The following is a 21,652-nucleotide window of genomic DNA, read 5'->3' as shown; positions in this document are numbered from 1 at the left end:
TGCGTGGACAGTATGTTATCTCAGCCCTTCAATAGCACTCTTGCTTCCAAAATCTTCCCCCTTAAATTTCTCGCTGCTCTGCTGCTCTTCTGGACCAAATCAGCCATGTCTAGCCAGTAAACCTGTGGGCTTTTACCACCAGATCTGGGCGGATGGTAAGAGCTTCAGGTAGGAAGCATCTTACCCAATGCAGTAGCAGTTTTTCACAACTAAACATTTTCAAGTTCTTTGCTCTCTTTCATCATTTGTGAAATGGTTACATTTAATAATTTTTTCCAGTTTCACACTTCTACCATGTTTTTTTTTTTTTTTTGGACTGAGAATAAGCTAACCAACTCAGGCAGGCAGTCGCTAGTGGAAGTAGAGTCTTAACCATATTTTAAGCACTTGTGAATATATTATCATTATTTCATTTATCATTACATGAAAACAAATTACTTTAAAAATTAGCCAACTACAGCAGAAAACAACTTCTTGTTTGCAAAGATGAACTTCAGCTCCAATTTCTACAGGGTTGACAGAAACAGTAAAAGAAATCATATAATTAAGGTGGCCATGGTCTGTAACTCCACTAAGGTCTTTAAAATATATATTACCTATCAGGAAATTTTTTTTTTTTGAGGAAGATTAGCCCTGAGCTAACTACTGCCAATCCTCCTCTGTTTTTGCTGAGGAAGACTGGCCCTAAGCTAACATCCACGCACATCTTCCTCTATTTTATCTGTGGGATGCCTACCACAGCATGGTGTGCCAAGCGGTGCCATGTCCACACCCGGGATCTGAACCAGCAAACCCCGGGCTGCCGAGAAGTGGAATGTGTGAACTTAACCGCTGCGCCACCGGGCCAGCCCCCATCAGGAAAATTTTAAATAAAGTTTTTTAGACAAAAGAGTAGGTTCAATTTAGACCCAGACCTCCTGTTGGAAAAAAAGCATTATTGAGTATAGAGTATCTCTTTTCAAACGCAGACAGTTCATTTGACTTTTAAGAAAATTACCTTGAAGGCTGCTAAACAATGAAGGCTCAATAAGGTCATCACAACTGCCAGAAGGATGGTGGCTAAGTTCCGCACGTCCCATATGGTCTCGACCAGAGGGATGCTGCCGACCTGCCAGTCATAGCACAGGGTAACAGGTGCAAGCAGAAGCCACACGTTGAAGGCCAAGAGGTAGGAATAGGTGAGGAATCTACAAAGAAAAGAAGAACCACTGAAACACAACTCAAGATCCATGACACTTTGCAAACATTCCTTCACCATGTTTCTATTAAATAGCATTTCTATTCTGTCAATGTTATCTTACAGGAAAAGACAAGTAAGATGGAAAACCATTCATTCGTTTAGTCATTAAATTGATCATTTTGGAATGTATCTACTGGCTCTAGTCACTGTGGTAGGTGCTGGTATTTCAATGGTGAACTATGTCAGTTTCCATGAGGTAGATTTAAAAATGATCATATAAATAAATACATGACAACCTAAGATAAATGCTATGAAGGAAAAGCGTGATGAAAGTATATGCCAGAAATGTTGCCCTGTTGCCACATGCAAAAGAATGAAAGTAGACCACTATCTTATACCATACACAACAATTAACTCAAAGTGGATTAAAGACTTAACTGTAAGACCCGAAATCATAAAACTCGTAGAAGAAAACATAGGCAGTATGCTCTTGAACATCAGTGGTAGTGGTGTCATTTTGAATACCATGACTCCCTAGGCAAGGGAAACCAAAGAAAAAATATACAAGTGGGACTACATCAAACTTAAAAGCTTCTGCACAGGAAAGGAAATCATCAAAAAAATGAAAAGATGATCTAAAAATTGGGAAAAGATATTTGAAATCATATATTGGATAAGGGGTTAATATCCAAAATAAACAAAGAACTCATACAACTCAACAACTAAAAAAACAAATAAACCCATCAAAAACTGGGCAGAGTATCTGAACACATATTTTTCCAAAGAAGATATACAGATGGCCAACAGGCACATGAAAAGATGTTCAACATCATTAATTATTACGGAAATGCAAATGAAAACCACAATGAGATATCACCTTACGCCCGTCAGAATGTCTATTATTAAAAAGACAAGAAATAACAAGTGCTGGAGAGGATGTGGAGAAAAGGGGAACCCCCGTATACTGCTGGTGGGAATGTAAACTGGTGCAGCCACTCTGGAAAACAGTATAGAGGTTCCTCGAAAAATTAAAAATAGAACTACCATATGATCTAGCCACTCCACTACTGGATATTTATCCAAAGAATATGAAATCAATAATTCAAAAAGATATATGCACCCCTATGTTCACTGTAGCATTATTTACAATAGCCAAGACATGAAAGCAACCTAAGTATCCATCAAGGGATGAATGGATAAAGACGTGGTATGTATATACAGTGGAATACTACTCAGCCATAAAAAAGAGATGAAATCTTACCATTTGTGATAACATGGATGGACCTTCAGGGTATTATGCTAAGTGAAATAAGTCAGAGAGAGAAAGACAAATGATTTCACTCATAAGTAGAAGATAAAACAACAACAGAGACACACATAAATACAGAGAACAGATGGGTGGTTACTAGAGGGAAAAAGGGGTAAGGGGAGGACAAAAGTGGTAAATGGGTTCTCTTTTTTAATGCAGCAGCAAAACCAAAATGAATTATTTACCAATTTTCTATCATGAATTCTGCTAACAGGAGGAAAGCCACTAGAATATCTTGCCAACAAAATGGAATATATGGCATGGACAGCCAGGAGTTCAGCTTGATCAAATGAGTCATGTATTTTCATTGATAAGTCAGAAAAGTCTGAAGAGGTTTCACATGCAAATACGTGAAAGGGACAGGGAGGATGTAGCTGAGGGAGGAAGGGTCATGATGCAAATGGCACCTAATGAAACTGTATGGCTCTTTAAAGCTAAATCTTCATTTTTATCAAGAAAAAATAAGACATTTTTAAGTGCAAAAATATACATAGATTCTGTGCTCTGCCTTTGAAAATACCTTTTCAGCTAAGAAATAACATGAGCCTAACATATTCCCTTGTCCTAGAAAGATGCCTACGACAGGTACATATGAAAAAATCATGCACAGCAAGCAGAAACGTACAGTACTTGCTTGTTTTATATAAAAATGTTACTGCTCAACGGATCCTTCTTTTTCTTTCATCTACAAAATCCTCCACCGTTTCATAAATACAGGACATTGGGGCCTCTGTACACACATCGTGTCCTCTCAGGACGGGCATCAGCTAACACTGTCAATATTAGTCAACACACAGCCTCCGTGCAAACCACCTTTACACCATCATGGAGCACCAACCCTGCCCTGACTCTACCTCTGTCTGAGTTTTAGTATCTGTCCTGTCCTGCCCCTAGGCTGTCCCCTACGTTCATCCTCACAATTCCTAAATTACCATTGATGGGTCGCCACAGCCTCACTGTGTGCCAGCAATGACAGGCCTTTGCAGGCATAACCTGCTTATTATCATCATTACCATCTTCTTCCCCTGCCTATCACCTCCTCCAGGACTAGCCAAAGAAAGCCACTTCCCGTGTGATCCTCCTCAGTAGACAGGCGCCCCTCACTGGGAGTCAATGAACCTTGAATAATGACCGTGTATTTTTCTAGATGCTGAAGAGTAATAAGATCTAGCCCCCATCCTCCAAAAGGGCAGTTCACAGCATTGGTGGTGAGAACACATACACACATTACATGGTTGTGTAATAGTGAAATAAAAACATCAAATTTCAATGGAGTTCTAAGAAATGACAGATTAATGAAAAATGGAGGATTAAGGAATGACCTCGTAAAATCTACACAGAATTTAACTAGGTGAAAAGATGGCAGATAGAGAGTTCAGGCAAGGCTAAAAAATAAAAATAGCTTCAATTGTATAGGAGCATGACACTTTCTGAGAACAGTTAAGACTATGGGTCATATGAGGGTACAGAATTTAAAATATGCAATATAAAAAAATAATAAAATGACTTCTGCTATAATGTCTGAAATGAAAAATACAGCATCAAGCATTGGTGAGGGATGTGGAGAAACGGGAACTTTGAAGCATTAGTGTTAACTGATTAAACCACTGTGGAGAAGTGTAGGCAGTTTCATGAAAGCAGAGTAAATGCAATTTCATGACCTACTCCTGTTTATGCCCAACAGCGTTGCACTGCATACCTATGTTTACCAAAAGACATCACAAGATTGTTCATGGCAGCACTAATCTTAACAGCTCCAAACTGGAAACAACCCAGATGTCCATCTACAATAAAATGGATACATAGATTGTAGTATATCCATTCAACGGAAATCTCTTCAGCAAGGAGAATGAATGCAACAACATGGATGAATGTCATCATGGTAATGTGGATCAAAAACAAGACACAAAAGAAAAGGAAATCAAGGAAAACCATCTATAGGCAAGGATGGGGTGAGTGGAAGCAGGATCTGATCCCCAGGACACAAGGCTGGGCAGAAAGTCCCAAGACAATCCCCGTCGAAGGTCCACCACCCTCATCTCCTTGCTCCTCCACGGCCACAGAGGAGAAGGTGCCAGACAATGCTGTGGCCCTGCCTTGGGGCATTCCAGGGCCAAGGCTCATCACCAGCACGGAACACTTGCTGCTTCAGCACCTGGGAATAGAGATGTTAGGACCATTTCCAAACAGTTATGAAAAAGGAAAAGGGATCCAAGGACTCTCTGGTCAACTTCTCTTTGCGTTTTGTTTTTAAAGTTCGTCTGGCTTATAAGGACTGAGGGTATAATTAAACCAGCTCAATTAAGGGTAGGGTTATTTTAAAAATTCCCACAAGCATCTGATGACAGGAAGTTAAGAGTGAAACCAGGCTTCTTAGGAACCAAACCCAGCAGCTACAACAAAGGAAGGTAGCACCTTCTCTGGGCTGTGGGTTGTCTTCACAGCTGCCCTGCTTCTCTCTGTATTTGCTCCTTTTCCCAGCTCTGTTCACGGGCTTCTCATCCATGCTTTTCATAACTGAGGCGGGAATGTGGGTCACTGGGGCTGCCCCAGCCTCTCCTCTTCTCTTGTATTCACACACCTGTCACTTGTCTTCCCGGCCAATTGCGTCACTCTCAGATTTCAAATTCCTGAGAGCAGCACCTCAGTGGTTCCCCTCATCTTTGCGAATCAATTCTCACAGGTCGCTGAACTCCCACTCCTCCTCATCCTTCAGGTCCAACATAGATACCACTTCCTCTGACAAGCCTTCACCGGCCTAGCTCCCTCCCTAGGCCAGGCTGGTGTCCCTCTGATGTGCTCCCGCAGCCTCGGGGTCACACACTGCCCTGTCCTGCCTGTCTTCACACCAAAACAGAAGCTCCTCGAGGACAGGGCTGTGTCTTGTGCTTAGTTATCTCCCAAGCACCCAGCTCATTAAATGGATGAATCTTTTGGGTTTTAAGAAATTAGACTGACATTAAAAGAATGCTTAAAAACCTGGAAATATTTGAATTTTATACTTTTCTTTTGGCCTGAGGCAACCATGCATTTTTCTATAGTCCAATAAAAGACACTGGCTAGGTTTCCAGTTGTCCAGGAATGTAGCTGAAGGGCACAGATGGAAGAGTCTGCTTTGCGGCCCCCACCCTCTCCCAGCACCTAGTGCCATGCTAGTTCGTGGCACGCTGTCAAACAGTGAGGAGTGTACGAGTAAGACACTCCCCCTCACATCGTACAGCATCATTATAAAGCTATGCTTGGCTTACTTTTTCTTACTTTGCATTAAACTGCAATGAAACAGTTGAAATGAGTACTCTTGTTACCATGGGTAAACTATAAAGTGAATCCAAAATGTCATTAAGTCTCTCTGACCTTTTTAATGTGCCATTGATACAGCTATCTTATTAACAGAGACAGCTTCGTCAGAGTAGAAAAAAGGAATTTCAACATCTAAAACTGTCAGCAACAACTTCCTACTGGTATATCTACAACAAAGCAAATAATGCCTTCTGCAAAATAAAGACTTGGTTTATTTCTTACCTACGGTCTGTTTCCCTCTATAAAGCATTTAACAAGATCTTTATTTCAAACCCACATACTTTCATCAAGCACAGGTTTAGCTTCCATGGAGCAAATATGCACCGATTGGTTACAATGCATCAGGCATCGATTTCCCAATTTCTACACAAAGATCTTGTCTGCCTGCCAATGAACTACATCCAATAATATTAAAAATCCCTTCAACATGTACGACATTTTCTAGTTTACAAAGCATTTACATGTAAAGATTATTTATCCCAACAAAATCTCTGTGAAGTGGGCACTACCCTCATTCTTGCATAAGAAAAATAGCCTTAAAGAGGTTGTGACTTGTTCAGTGTCCCACAGCAAACCCGTAGCAGAGCCTGCCCACAGTATAGGGTTTCCTGGCCCCACATAGAGTTCTCCACCGAGCACACAGCCTTCCATTAGCATGTCTTTACTAATGTAGAGAACTGAAAGGAAATACGGTGGATCCAACATTGATATTTCATGGAGAAGCACCTGCCTGAGGCCCTGACCCATTCCTTGGACAACGCAGCCAGATGAACTTGAGCTTTTATACAGTTAAAGCAGGGCTGACGTTAACTTAAAATCAGTGTGTGATCTCCTCCCCAGCACGGTAAACAGATGATTGCATGGATGAAAATGTTTGTTAGAGTACCACACAGCAAGAAATCGAATCCTTAAATAAAAGCTTGGGCTTGGCATTCATTCTTCATGAAAAGCAATTTTTGCCTTTATGTTCCAACCGTGGCAAAAAATAAAAGAAGTGCTTCTTTTAATTTTTCTCAGCTTCTCAGGGATTTAAGATTGCAACGGAAACGCAATATCCAGATTTAAATGATTATATAGTTTTCTTCAAGAAGTATCAGTAAGTGATCCAGAACAGTATTTTCTAACAAATAATCCCTAGTCCAAGGTAACATTTGCTCCTCCACCAGCTTCTTCCTGACTCCCTCCTCTTTCCTCTTCCTTGTATTTCTCCCCTTCATTCCCAGGATCCAAGACAAATTAGCTAAGTTACGATTACATAGTGTCATTTTAATCAGGAAAACTCTACTTGATGACTTTGATCATCTCTTTTGTTCCCAAGAAGCTATTTTTCTATGAACGTAATACAAAATACATAATGGAAACACCCCCTGTGTAGAGAGCTCACAAGCCACAGAGGACACAGTTTATACCTGAGGGTTTCAAAAGGATGACACCTCCCTCCACCATGCCCCAGAAACACTTAGGCTGCAGGTTAAATGAAGATTATCTCACCTAACCTTGCGACATATTCAATCAGAATTTCTGTGACATGAAGCAGGAAATCCTTAATTTTTTTTTTTTTAAGGGGAAAGCACGAATGCAGTCCCTCACTACTACAAATTATGCAGTTGAGTTTCCCATATTTGGGGAAATCGCAGAGGTGAGCAAATCTGGAGTGCAATGGATAAGCCTCGCCCTAGGAAAACCACCTTCATGATCGTGGTATCTCCCCTGCCAGGTGAGTATAGGAAATCTTTAATTTTAACATGCTTCCCTAGGTGAGTCTGATATTCACTCTAGTTTGGTAATCACTGCTTTAAAAATCAGAATAACTTCAGTTTCATGCCAAAAAACACATGTATGGAGGACCCGGTGACGCAAGGCCCTTCTAGTTGCTAAAATAAGAACAGAGCAGCTCAGTTTGCATAGCTCTCTTTCCTTTTTTTTTTTTTTTTGAGGAAGATTAGCCCTGAGCTAACTACTGCCAATCCTCCTCTTTTTGCTGAAGAAGACTGGCCCTGAGCTAACATCCATGCCCATCTTCCTCTACTTTATACGTGGGACGCCTACCACAGCACGGCTTTTGCCAAGCGGTGCCATGTTCGCACCTGGATCCGAACTGGCAAACCCCAGGCCACTGAGAAGCGGAATGTGTGAATTTAACCGCTGCACCACCGGGTCGGCCCCTGCATAACTCTCTTTAAACACACAATGTATTTTTTCTTAAATTTTAATTCAATTTGTTCAGAATTTATTATGAGATAGCCTCCATGTTAGGGGCTTCAAGGGTTATAAATATTAGGACGACATAGCGCCCTAAGGCTGTAACAATCAAAACCTAAGGTTTTGAGGCCAGCCTGGCGTCATAGTGGTTAAATTTGCATGCTCTGCTTCAGCGGCCCAGGGTTCACAGGTTCAGATCCCAGGTACAGACCTATGCACAACTCATCAAGCCATGTTGTGGTGGCATCCCACATATAAAATAGAGAAAGATTGGCACAGATGTTAGCTCAGGGCTCATCTTCCTCACATAAAAAAACCCTAAGGTTTGGCGTCTGTTTAAAACTGAAAATGGAAAGACAGAAAAAGAAGCTTCTTTAGAGGGAAGATGAGTTCCATCTTAATCTTATAATTTCATATCTTGATATTTTCCTGCAAAGTAATACAAGCCTTTGCCTGTATTTCTGAACAGCAGAAAGACATCTACCCATTTCAGCAGATCTATTCTACCTGCTTATCCAGGACCACCTCTCAAGAAAAACATGATGCTGATGGGGAGCCTTTATATTCTTTTGCTGACAATACTATTTTATCTATTTCCTGCATTTGAAAGACAACCATTTTCAATATTATAAAGGCAATACTTCTTTCATCAAGTATACACTGCTTTATGTTCTGTCTCCTTCAAATCTGGTGAGAAGAAAACCAATGACTAGGCAGCAGGGAGGGGTCTTAATAGGGAAACATCCTCTTATCTCCTCTACAGGCTCCAGCTCTAGGCAGAAGCCATACTTAACTTGGGCCTTTGTTTTTAATTTAATCCAAGATTTACAAGATTGATTGTTGAAGTATCATATTTCTAAAGAGACTTATATAAACACATGAGTCAATCCTGGGCTAAATGACAATTCTCTGGCAGTACAAGTTGCACATAAACCTATTCTATCACTTCTCAAATGCAAATCCACTAAAACCACGGTAACAGAATCTTCAGAGGTTGGACCTCAGAATTGATACTTCAACGTGATTCCCAAGGGTTTTTGAGACCCACGCAGTTTTGGAAATCCGGTTGGAGTAAAATCTTAAGGCCCTGGATGGCTGCAGTCAGGCCACAACTGTGGGTGGTAAATTACAAGAAGTGTCATAAGCACCCATGGTCTTGGACCCTAAAGGATATTTTTTTTTCAGATAAGACTCACATTCTAAATTAGTCTTCACACCAAAAGGTGGAGAGCAATAAAAACCCTCGCCCCACTCAGAATGCGCTAAGCAAAAGAGGAATTGGCAGATTAGAACAAACCCCCCAAACTAGAGGCAGGGGAAGTCTGCAGACTGTGCTGCAGCCACCATACACTCCTCACCAACCCACCCATCCTTCTCCCTTCTTCTGTCATAGAGTCAAGCCAAGAACCCCCGCGCTTGTTCTAGGCCAGTGTTGTCCAATAAAAATAGAACAAAAGTAAGCATAACTTCACCTTTAAAAAGAGTAAAATGAAACATGATAAATTAATAATAAATTTTGTTTCAATGAATATCCTCCAAATAGGATTTTGACATACAATCAAGATAAAAAATTATAGTATTAATGGACTATTTTACATTCTTTTTTCTCATAGGATTCCATCTTTGAAATCCTGTGTATACTTTATTTATACTTAACAGCACATCTCGGCTCACACCAGCCACATTTGATGTGCTCAGCAGCCTCACGTGGCTTGTGGCTCCAGTGGTGGACGGCACAGATCAAACAATCACCCTGACCCTCAGCCTCATCCTCCACTTCTTCCAATACTAGCTTGTCCGTAGTTTTACCTTTTCAGTTCCGGACTCCTACTCCAAACTCATGCCTTAATCCTTGGCTCTATCCCCTTTCCACTCTCATATCCGATCTTAAATTTTTCCAATCTCAAATTTCCCAAAGTGCTATCCTGGTATTTCCTGGTCCCCTTATTTTAGGACGTGGTTTTTGTCTCTTTTCACTCCCTGTCACCTCTGGCGAAAACTTCTGTCCTGGCTCTTGTTTTTACAGAAATTCCATGTGGGGTGGGAGGGGCGGAGGGATTTGGACATATAGGGGCAAAATTTTCTTAATTGTAAAAAAAGTAATTTAATAAAATCTAATTTCAGAGAAATGACAAAGAAGATGATAGAGAATTCTTTGTGATTTATATAAACAGCAGCTACACCACAGCTATCCAGACATTCAAGTACAAGAAGTGTGAACAACACAGGTGGTGAGTAGCAGAGCCAAGATGACAAACAGGAGGCGGGGATAGATGGGTCCACACAGAGAAGAGTTCCCTTAGTCACCTCTGGCTAAGGGCTTCACCACCTTGCTAGAGAAGGAATTGGAAATTAATGCCATGAATACACTGTGCCATATTTGTAATTTGTTGTATATATAATTATGCGAGTTAACCAGATATTTCACAGCATAAATTCCATCATTCTCAAGGAAACACTTCCTTGCCTTTATGCAGTTACAAGTAAACAAACTCTTACAGACTTCTAAGACAGAACATTGGACACGGCATTGGGTTGGGAGGAAGTTGCAAGTGGTAATTACAATCACATTTCTGGTGTTCAGAGAGGAACACCAGGTGTGTGACAAACCACTCAGAAGAGGACTTCAATAAGGCTCACTCCTTTCCATGGGTGCTCATGTAACCAGGATCACTGGTCATTCATTCAACAATATTCTCAGGACTTATTGTGTGTCAGGCTCTGAGGTGAAGCCTGGTAAGACTCTGAGATAAAGTTAAGGGTCACCAGGACAGCTGTCACACAGCTATGAGCAAAATTATTCAATTCCCCAAGTCTGCTTCTAGAACACGCTCATACCCAACTTTCTGCCATCTACTTCTGTGAAGTGGTCCCTTCTCTTCTTGAGGGTAAGACACCCAGCCCTCAGGTCACCCCAACCACCTACCCTAGACCTGCTCCCTAGAGAAATGCTCACACTGCAAAACCAACAGGCTCCAGGCTCATGCTCCATTCCCAAGTCAAAACACCCATCGTTTCAGTGACTGGATCTTGGCTACATTTTAAGGAAAGGGCAATCTTACTGAAGCAATTCACACTCTGATGGAAATCACTAAGTATATAGGCCGTAAGAGGGGAGTAGTCACTATAAGTTTTATATCAAGGAAACCTTTCTGAAAGAGCTAGTACTTATCGGAGGCTTCATGAATGGGTAGGGCTTGGACTGGGAAACAGACGTTGTAGGTCAACAGAATGGATGGGGACCTGTGAGGGTCCCAAGATTCTGAGTGTTCTGTTTAGTGGATCATCGGGGTGAGAACATGTTATTTAAAAAGGAGACATGAATTTCTCTCAGGGAGAAACTATCTTTAGTTTTTTGTTGCTGTTGTTCTTTCTTTCCTTTTATTTTTTTTTTTAAAGAAAACACCATCATAGGCCATGTCATACACAAAGCTATATATTCATCAAGTCTGTTTAATTCTCCTCCTCCAGGGTACACAGGAGATTCCATTTCTCAGCCCCCTCACAGTCGGCTGGGGCACATGGTTACTTCTGGCCAACAGGTCTGGGCAGAGGTGCTGTGGGTCTCTTGAAGCTGAAACAACATTTATAAGGTGTGTGGTTGAATGAATACTTGATGATATTAAGGAATCACTGGCAGTTTTTTTAGGGTATCATGAAGATATGGTGACCATATTTTTAAAAGACATCCTTACCGGCATGGTCTGAATGTTTGTGCCCCCTGCCCAAATTCATATGTTGAAACCTAACCCCTAACATGAAGGTATTATGAGGTGGGGCCTTGAGGAAGTTATTAGGTCATGAGGGTGGAGTCCTCTTGAATGAGATTAGTGCCCTTATGAAAAAGATCCCACAGAGCTCCCTTGCCCCCTCTGCCATGTGAGGACGCAGTAAGAAGGCGCCAGCTATGAACCAGGAAGAGGGCTCTCACCACAATATGACCATGGCGCTAGTCTCCAGAACTCTGAGCAATAAATTTCTGTTGTTTGTAAGCCATCCAGTCTGTGGTATTTTGTTAGAGCAGCCTGAATGGACTACGACACTTACCTTTTAGAGATATTACATACTGAAATAACGATAATTGAATTGATATTATATCTGGGAAGGATCTCAAAACAGTTCAGAGGTAGTAGAGGAAAATGGAGAGGGGTTGGAAGTTGAGTGGGGGTATTGGTGACACAAGGTTGAACACAGCTGATAAATGCTGAAACTGGGTGATGGGAACAAATACGGGAGTTCATTATACTATTCTCTCCCCTTTTGTACCATGTATCTGAAAGTTTCAGCGTAAGAAGCATGGGCCCCTCCAGGTTTCTCTTCCTCTGCTATACTGACTTAGCCATTCCAGATGGCAGGACTATAAAATGCAGGCAGCTTAGAACTCAGGGTCACCACCAGGAAGAGTGGTTCCTTAGAGACTGGCAGGATACACAGCCTTCTTCCTGGGAACAAAAATTAAACCTTCTCACATTAAGCCATTTCTATTTCAGAGCTTACTATGACATCAGTATATTTTTAGATGCAATATATATATATATATATATTATTTAGTTTTAGAGATGATTTTAGTCTGAGATGGCCTGTACAATCTAGGCTTGTATCAGAAATTTGGAGGAAGGACAGAATAGGGAATAGCGGGCAAGAGGTGTGCCTAAGAAAATAACTGAGACCGGAGACCTGCTGAAAAAAGTCAGCCAATGAAACATCCCCAGGAGAAGAGGAGTTGAAGGATTTTGTAGTATGGTGATGTCTACCATAAATTATTTGTGGCATGGTTCTGCAATTAGTTCTGCTCCTTTGTTCCAAGATCTTGGTAAAATCTCTTAAACACAAAAGCCTTATATGAGAAGTATTTTAGGGGATATTAAGGTGAAAGGTCTATGCTCTGTATCTTGGTTGGCACAAGAGAAGGAAATGAGAATGGCCATGTGCAGTAAAATAGGGGTGAGATGGAAAGTTTCTCAGGAAAATGAAAATGAAATGGGAGATGCCCATGAGAATATGAGGCTCTAGGGAAGCATAAAAATCCTAGGGAGGGCTATGGACACCCCGCATGTGGGAAAAGATTTGAACCAATTTTCTTTAAGTCTCAAAGAAGAAGACGCAACACAATATTGGGGTTCCATAATCACATGCATCTTTAAACGTGTTACTGCATTCTGCGAGTCATTCTCATGATAGAGTAGAGTTATTCTGAGATGGTTTATGATGAGATGAGGAACACTTTCTCCATACTCGAGTGTACAGAGGCATGTCCAGTTGAAAATGTCCTAATGACAGAGAGAAAAGCAAGGATAGATCCAGAGGTGGTAGTCTGAAGTGGCCTTTAGAGACAGAAAGGTAAATGTAGGTTTCATGTCCATAGATGCAGGAGACATTGTGAGAGTGGATTTAATCATCCATCTGTCCATCACACGGTAAACAACCATGTCGCTCTGCCCTGGGCTCAGCACTGTATAACCGGCTGGAGACACAAAGGAATAAAAGATATGGTCTCTGCCCTTAAGAAGCTTACATCTAAACGGGAAAGAAAAAGTAGCAAATAGTCCATAACAATATAAGGGAATATGACAGAACAAAAATATATGGCCAAGATGGGAGGTAAGAAGGTTCTGGCAAGATCTTCTAGAAGCAGCGATGGCTCAAGAATGAAAGGCATATAGGACTGGAAAGCAGCAAGTGAAAAGGCTCTGAGGTGACAAGGCAGTGGTGTATTTAAGGAAGTGAAGCAAGTTAGGATGGCTAATGTTTAAGGTTAGGGAGGAAGGCAGGGAGGTGTCAAGAGATGAGCCTGAAGAGAAGAGCTGTGGCCAAAGTCCTTACTCTTATCCAAAAAGGTACAGGAAACCACTGAACTTTTAAATATTAAGCCAATGAGAAACATCACCTGGAAACAATGTGGAGGGTGGATGTGAGGAGAGCAAACTGTCAGGAGGGAACCAAAGGCTATTTCACGGATGCAGGTGAGAGACCACGAGGGCCTTAAGGAAGATGGTAGCAGTGGGGAAGCAGATAAGTGAACAAATTCTAGAGACATTGAGATCTAAAGTACAGGCCTGGGTGACTGCTTAGAGGAGGGGAATGAAAGAAACGTAGTAGTCAGTCATGATGACTAGGTTATTTGGTTGAGACAGCTGGGCCTGGGGGAACTTGCTGGTCAAGAGAAAGTTGTGCAATCAAAATACAACATCTCTTCTGTTCTTTAACTTCCAATTATGCCCTTCTTCAAGTCAAAAGCAGAAACATTCACAATGCAATGAAACGTCATTCAATTGATTCACATAATCTCAATTAATTACAGGTGGGAAAAGTTATCGATCAGTCACAGAAAACTACTGACAGCTAATACAATCTGAATGTTTGGGTTAAAATGGAAAGGTAAAAGATTCGGGCCTCATGACCAGAGTATCCTGAACAATGATGACTGGCCCCCCCAATTCTGTATTGATCCACCTTGTGATCTGACATACCCAATGGTCAAGAATAAGAAGTCAAATTCTAAATGGCTTCCACATTGCTGTTAATATAAACTGCATCAAAGTACAATTTAAAATATATTAAAAACATAAGCCTCATACAAATACACAGTGAAAACTAAAGGCTTATATACTCTATTAATAAGAGAACAGAAACTTGACAAAGCCAGTTTAAAAGAGGATGTGACTTAGGGAAAGCCTTCTTAGGTACGACACCAAAAGCACAAGCAACAACAACAGCGAAAATAGATAAATTGAACTTCACCAAAATCACAAACTTTGGTGCTTCAAAAGACACCATCAAGAAAGTGAAAGAACAACCTACAGAAAGGTAGAAAATGGTTATAAATCATATATCTGATAAGGAACTTACAGCTAGAATATGTAAAGAACTGTTACAATTCAATAATAAAAAGACAAATAATCCAATTAAAAACTGGACAAAGGATCCAAATAGACATTTCTACAAAGAAGGTATAGAAATGGCCAACATGCATATGAAAAGATGCTCAATATCATTAGCCATTAGGGAAATGCAAATCAAAACCACAATGAGATACCATTTTACACCCACTTGTATGGCTCTAATTAAAACAAAAAAAAAGATCGTCTAAAAGACAAGTGCTGATGAGGATAGAGAAAACCCGGAACCCTCATACAGAAATGAAAAATGGTGCCGTTGGTTTGGTAAATAGTCTGGCAGTTCCTAAAAAGTGAAATATAGAGTTAACATATATGACCGGGCAATTCCACTCCTAGGTACACATGAAAGAGAAATAAAAACACACATTGAGGGCCAGCCCAGTGGCGCAGCGGTGAAGTTCGCATGTTCTGCTTCAGCGGCCCGGGGTTCACCAGTTCGGATCCTGGGTGTGGACATGGCACCGCTTGTCAAAAGCCATGCTGTGGTAGGTGTCCCATGTACAAAGTAGAGGAAGATGGGCACGGATGTTAGCTCAGGGTCAGTCTTCCTCAGCAAAAAGAGGAGGATTGGCTGTAGTTAGCTCAGGGTTAACCTTCCTCAAAAAACAACAAAAAACAAAAAAAAAAAAACCACACACATTCAAAAAAAATTATACATGAATGTTCATAGCAGCATTATCCATAATAATCAAAAAGTAGAAACAACCCAAATGACCATCAACAGATGAATGGAAAAATAAAAAGTGGCATATCCACTGGGGAATAAAAAAGAATGAAGTACTGACACATGTTAGGACATGGATGAATCTCGAAAACTTTATGCCAGTCACAAAAGATCACATATTCTATGATTCCATTTATAAGACATATATAGAGGTTAACTCTGTAGAGACAAAATGTAGATCAACGGTTGCCCAGGGCTGGGAGAATGGAATAAAATGGGGAGTGACTGCAAAAGGATATGAGGTTTCTTTTGGGGAAGCTTAAAATGTTCTAAAATTGTGATGATGGTTGCACAGCTCTGTAAGTATGCTAAAGACCACTGCATTGTACACTCTAACTAGGTGAACTGTATGGCACACAGATTATATCTCAATAAAGCTGTTACTAAATATACACATAAATTGAATATATATAATAAATATATAAATTAAATTTGAACAACTGAGGTCTTCACAGTTTATGAAAAAATGAAAAGGGATGAGATAGACAAATTAGACATAAATTTGCTTAATGTCCTGCAAGGCCATAAAACTGTAACATTTGACGTTTTATTTCCTACTAAATAGAAGAGAAATCTTCACACCTATCAGATTTCTATACGTTAAATTCTAAGCTGACAGTTGTAACCACAGTAAATGTAAGCAAGTCAACCAAAATTGCACTCCTCTAGGTTTGTTAGACAATTCTCTACATTACAGTGAAAGTCACACAGTCATCTTTTGCCTTATTCTCATGTCTTAGATAATTTTTCTTAACAAACGTTTCTCATGAGCATACCACAATGATTTTTCATTTCACTTTTGTTAAGCAGAAAATGACTGGGTATTTCCTCCTAGCTAAACACATGAAAATAGATAATCTAACAGAGAAGGAATCAGAGAATTTAAGGCACAAGAAATCATTTGAAACAAAGAAAAACTTGCCCAAGCTACTCTTAAAAGCTACTAAGGTTTTTTTTTAACTACATGTAATTAAAAACTGTAGCAATTATGGGGCTGGCCCCGTGGCCAAGTGGTTAAGTTCGCGCACTCCGCTGCAGGCGGCCCAGTGTTTCATTGGTTCGAATCCTGGGCGTGGACATGGCACTGCTCATCAAACCACACTGAGGCAGCGTCCCACATGCCACAACTAGGACCCACAACCAAGAATATACAACTATGTACCGGGGGGCTTTGGGGAGAAAAAGGAAAAAAATTTAAAAAATCTTTAAAAAAAAAAAAAACTGTAGCAATTATTAAAGGGAGAAAGAGCTAGTCTGAAAATCTCATCTGGCAACAGAGTAATTTATTATACCTACTTTAAAAGAACATATAATACTTGCAAGGTAGAAGCAAAGATGCTATAAAAGGAGTTTATAAATCCAATAAAAGAGGGGAAGCGTTAATGACACAGATCGACACAGATGAATGACAAATCTGTGATTAGTCAAGACAGACTCACAGAGACAACCAAATCACAGGTAAACGGCAGAACTGATGTGAAGGCAAGAAAAACCAACAGAACTAGGAAACAGACGAAGGTAATCCAGTGTAAGAATCAGGAGCATACCAGAGGTCAAGCAAGCATGCAAGCAGAGGAGAAACTTTACTCAGGAAAGGAATTAAAGACAATTTTCCGCACGCTCAAGAGTCTATTATAATGCAGCTATCTTAGAGGAACGTGAAAAGTCATAACTGTCACTGAAATGTCCCTGGGTATCTATGTATTTCAAGTATGAAACACAGGAACAGAAAGACACGTTTTTTAAAAGAAAGGAGAGGAAGAATATAAAGGTGTGATTATTAGATATTTTGTTCCATCACTTTATATTGATAGACTTGCCTGAGAACAGTGACTCACATGAATTCAGAGACAAAGTTCTGGACGAAATGTGTATCAGACCCCTCTGAACAAGTGATATATATGCCTTGGAAGTGAAATGCAGAACCTGCCAAATGACTGGCTCAAGCTCCTGATTTTGCCAGAGGTTCCACCAAAGAATGTTTTTTTGGCCAAAAACAGGTGATGAAAATTCAACCTAATACCCAGGTAAGATGATAGACCTAGGAGGGCAGTGAGTCAGAGACCAAAGACCCTTGTCCTGACACCAAGGACCCTGGGGCAGGCACTTTACTATGACAGAAGATCTGAATGGAATAATTGATTGATGAGTTAAGAACAGTCTGTTCTTCTTGTCTGTCTCTTTTGACTGTGCATCTTGGCTTTTGGAGACTGCTAAGCTCAAGAAACAGGCTACATCGAACTACAAAGATAAGAATGAATGCTCAAGTTCAGGAGACAAGAAAGCTTGGAGGGAAACCAACCCAAAGCTAAAGGAAATGGAGCCAGTAAGCAAGAATAGGATCCAGCGAAGGTGGTTTTTCTCCTAAAGGCAGAAAGTAGCTATTTAAGGAGCAACCAAACCTGAAACAATTTATCAAGGAGCTAAAAATATCCAGACAGGGAGCCCTGGAGATTTTGAAAGCCAGAGATACAAAAAGGACAAGTAGATTGCAACATTAACAAAAGCTAGGTTAGAGATATCAAGCCTAATTAAAGGATTAATTAAACAATACTTTGAAAAGTGTAAGATATAAACAATTTATAAGGCTCTATACTACCTCAAAAGGATGAGCTGACACTAGAAGCTGGATACCATACGATTTCTGAAGGCACATTCAAGACTTTTTTAAATACAAACCTATGTTGTAAGTAATGAAAACAATTGTGACAATATTATCAAAATGGGTTAATCAAATTGGAAGGTATCCTTTTTGAATGGGAAATAGTCTTACAAAAGGAAGAAAAGACTAGCAACAAGAAAGAAAAATACATAAGGCAAAGAAAGTAGAAATCTATCAATTAAAATATGTAAGATAAATAAGTGAAATAAAGCAAAGATCACTGCCTGGCATAAAAACAAAATCCAACAATCTCTTATCCTTGAGAGATACTAGTAAGCCAAAACATAATGTGCTATGGGTCAAGGTTTAATTCAAGATTTATCCTGTCTTTGCACACACAAAAAAGTGAAGATTACTACGATAAAAATGACAATAGATGTTAAAAAGTACTTAAAGCTATGAAAATCTAAGAAGAGTGTGTCTTAATATTTAAACATTATAGCAACAATATATCCTGAAGAAAAGTTATGAAAATGGTCAAATGTAATTATATCTGAAATCCTCAGCAGTCCATGACAGCAGATTGAACAGATAAGGAATTAAAACCCTTCTCAATGAACCAGATCCACTGATCAACATCACTTCATGATCCAATTTCTCTAAATTTCTTAAGGACAAATGGTAAGATATAATTAGCTGTAGCTTAGCAAAAATTGTTGCTCATTTCTGTTTCCCACTTTCAACCTCCCCACTGATTTTAATCTTACAATAGATATGATGTCCAGTCAACCTCTATACACACCTCTCTGTGCATTGTTGTGTAACATTTGCCATACGGGCCACTCAATACATATTTATTATTGATGATATGTGCTCAATAAAATGTTTGTTGAATAAACAAATATATACCACTATCAGAACAATAGCAATAATTCTGACAAAAGAATATGTTGAAAAGAATTCCAAATGTATGAATAGTAGTTTCTTTGCTTCCTGCACTCTGAATACAACACAACTCTTCCTTCCTCTAAATGCAAAGCCAACATATTATTTAAGATTATCCAAACAATCTAATAACTACCAAGTAAAGTTAAAGCAACTTATTTCTACTGACCTTGTAAGAATGTAAGGCGAAAATGAAGCTGGATTATCCTGCTCTGAAAAGAGGGGCATAGATCCTCCCATCATCCACAGACGAAAGTACAACACAACAATCACCTTGAAAGAAAAGAAGATATGGTCAGAAAAGCATCCCTTGTTGGGGTAAGCCCCATCTTTTGGGAAGATACTTTCAGATGCTTTACAAATATTTTGTTTTGCAAGCACTTTTTCCAGTGAGCATTTCCATAAAATCCTAACATTCAAGAGGAGTAGGAAAGACGGAAATAGCTGAGTAGGGAGAGGAGTAGACAATGAAGGTGATGAGGGAGAGGCAAGCACATTCTTACTAACAGCTGTTCAGTACCAAGCACTTCCTAGCTGTTACCCACTGTGTGAAAGGCTTTCTGTCTCATCTGAGGCCTCCCAACCCTAGAGGCAGATGAGGAAGCTGAGGCTAAAAGGTAATTTGCCCAGAATCCCATAGCTAGTAACTGCAAGATCCAGGAGTTGAACCCATGTCATTGGTCTCTAAGGCCCAATTTCTTAACCATTCCATTCACACAGCTCCATGAAACTTAATTTAAAATATGATAGATAATACTGCTGTGTCTTAAATGAATACATTTGGAAATATTCCAACGCTTGAATGCCATGAAGGAAAACACTCATGAAGGGTGATTTCAACAATCCTACAGAACATCTTATGTGTCACCCAATAGAATTTCATCACTGAATGGTACTATCCTGTTGCAAAGGTGGGTGAGAAAACCAATTCTCTAAACTACTGAAGGGGAGCAGAATAAGCCACCCCAAAATATGCAGTTTCAGTATGTGGATTGTTTTGAGCTGAAGGCAATCAAGACCCAGCAGACTCAGGAAAAGCTTTTCACCTCTCCCTTAACTGCCTAAAAGAATTTACTTAGGGGCCCTATACCAGGAAGAGAGATCAACAGAGATTACTTTTGATATTAGAAAGACTTACCTGCATGGCAGGGCAAACATTTGTTTACCAAACATTTGCTCTCCTCATCTTCCCATGAATTGTCTTCCTCCCCTTTGAAGCCCCAGACCTCGACTTCCTTCTCCTTAACTCAGGATGGTACATAAGCCTCAATTACATGACTGCCAGGGAGTCTCATGTCTTTGTGGGGTTCCCGTACATAAGAAACTAAATTTTATTTTCTCCCATTAATCTGTCTCATGTCAATTTAATTATTAGACCAGGCAATAAACCTAAAGGGGAAGAAGGGAAAGTTTTTCCTCCCCAATCATACTACAAAGAGGAAAAACACTGTGATAATTGAAACAAACAAAAAGAATAGGAAGATAACTACTAGAAAGGGTTTTGAGAATCAATTTTAAAAATAACAAAAGAATTGACATTTGACAACTTTCATCACAGCAATAATGTCAAATTACTGGCATTTCCAAATAATTCTAAGAAAACAGATCACCTCCAAAACAAGAGTTGAATCATCCCATTTCTATGCAAAGATCCTGCGGTATTCTTTAGAGAAATGCTTTGCCCCTTTTGCTGAAATTGCCAGTCAAGACTCTCTACCTTATTCAGTTTTTGCATATTCATCTTCTTCCATAAACACACTTTAGTAAAAAAAAAATCACATTAATTATTAACATTACTGGGGCCAGCCTGGTGGCACAGCAGTTAAGTGCGCACGTTCCACTTCAGTGGCCTGGGCTTCGCTGGTTTGGATCCCAGGTGCAGACACAGCACCACTTGGCACACCATGCTGTGGCAGGCGTCCCACGTATAAAGTAGAGGAAGATGAGCATGGATGTTAGCTCAGGGCCAGTCTTCCTCAGCAAAAAGAGGAGGATTGGCAGCAGTTAGCCAGGGCTAATCTTCCTCCAAAAAAAAAACCAAAATAAAATAAAATAAAATTGTTAACATTACAATTCAAAGACATTTTCATAAGTTTCCTATCAAAACTTATTACAAATTTGGACAGGGAATTTACAAAAAACAGTAACTGCATAAGAGACTGGTCTCTTAATCTTCTTGAATAGAAACATCCAACAACATAAGAGGATGAATAATGTGATAGTCACCAAAGATGGCCAACAACAATTCCTACCCTCTTTGCATGTGCATTCTGCTCTTCCTATCAATAAATGGAGTCAACTGCCCACCCTTAAATCTAGTTTGGTCTTGTGACTTGCGTCAACCAACAGAATGTAGCAGAAGGTACACTGTGTCAAGATCTGGGCCTAACCCTCGAGAGATCCTGCAACTTTTGATTTGTTCTTTTAGAATCCAGCTGCCATGTTGTACAGACATCCTGGCTATTCTGCTAGAGAGAGAGGCCGCGGGGAG

General features: G+C 40.0%; 1 protein-coding gene and 1 non-coding gene across 3 annotated transcripts in view; both read right to left on the bottom strand.

Moving 5' to 3' along the window:
* The window catches only part of TMTC1 (transmembrane O-mannosyltransferase targeting cadherins 1), a 261,498-nt gene that overhangs the window by 116,294 nt on the left and 123,552 nt on the right, over positions 1-21,652 (bottom strand). For both annotated transcript variants that reach the window (XM_046679163.1, XM_046679172.1), the window contains 2 exons: positions 19,331-19,434; positions 998-1,187 (listed from right to left, as the gene is read on the bottom strand). In XM_046679163.1, the coding sequence (XP_046535119.1) occupies positions 998-1,187; positions 19,331-19,434 (294 nt within the window). The remainder of the gene's footprint in view (positions 1-997; positions 1,188-19,330; positions 19,435-21,652) is intronic.
* On the bottom strand, positions 7,351-7,514 carry LOC124231326 (U1 spliceosomal RNA). The gene has a single exon (XR_006886492.1). It is a non-coding gene; the product is annotated as a U1 spliceosomal RNA (small nuclear RNA).

Source organism: Equus quagga, chromosome 1 (assembly GCF_021613505.1).
Source record: "Equus quagga isolate Etosha38 chromosome 1, UCLA_HA_Equagga_1.0, whole genome shotgun sequence".
NCBI classification, from domain to species: domain Eukaryota; kingdom Metazoa; phylum Chordata; class Mammalia; order Perissodactyla; family Equidae; genus Equus; species Equus quagga.
Note: the sequence above shows the minus strand (reverse complement) of the source record. Positions and strands in the feature narration are given on the sequence as shown.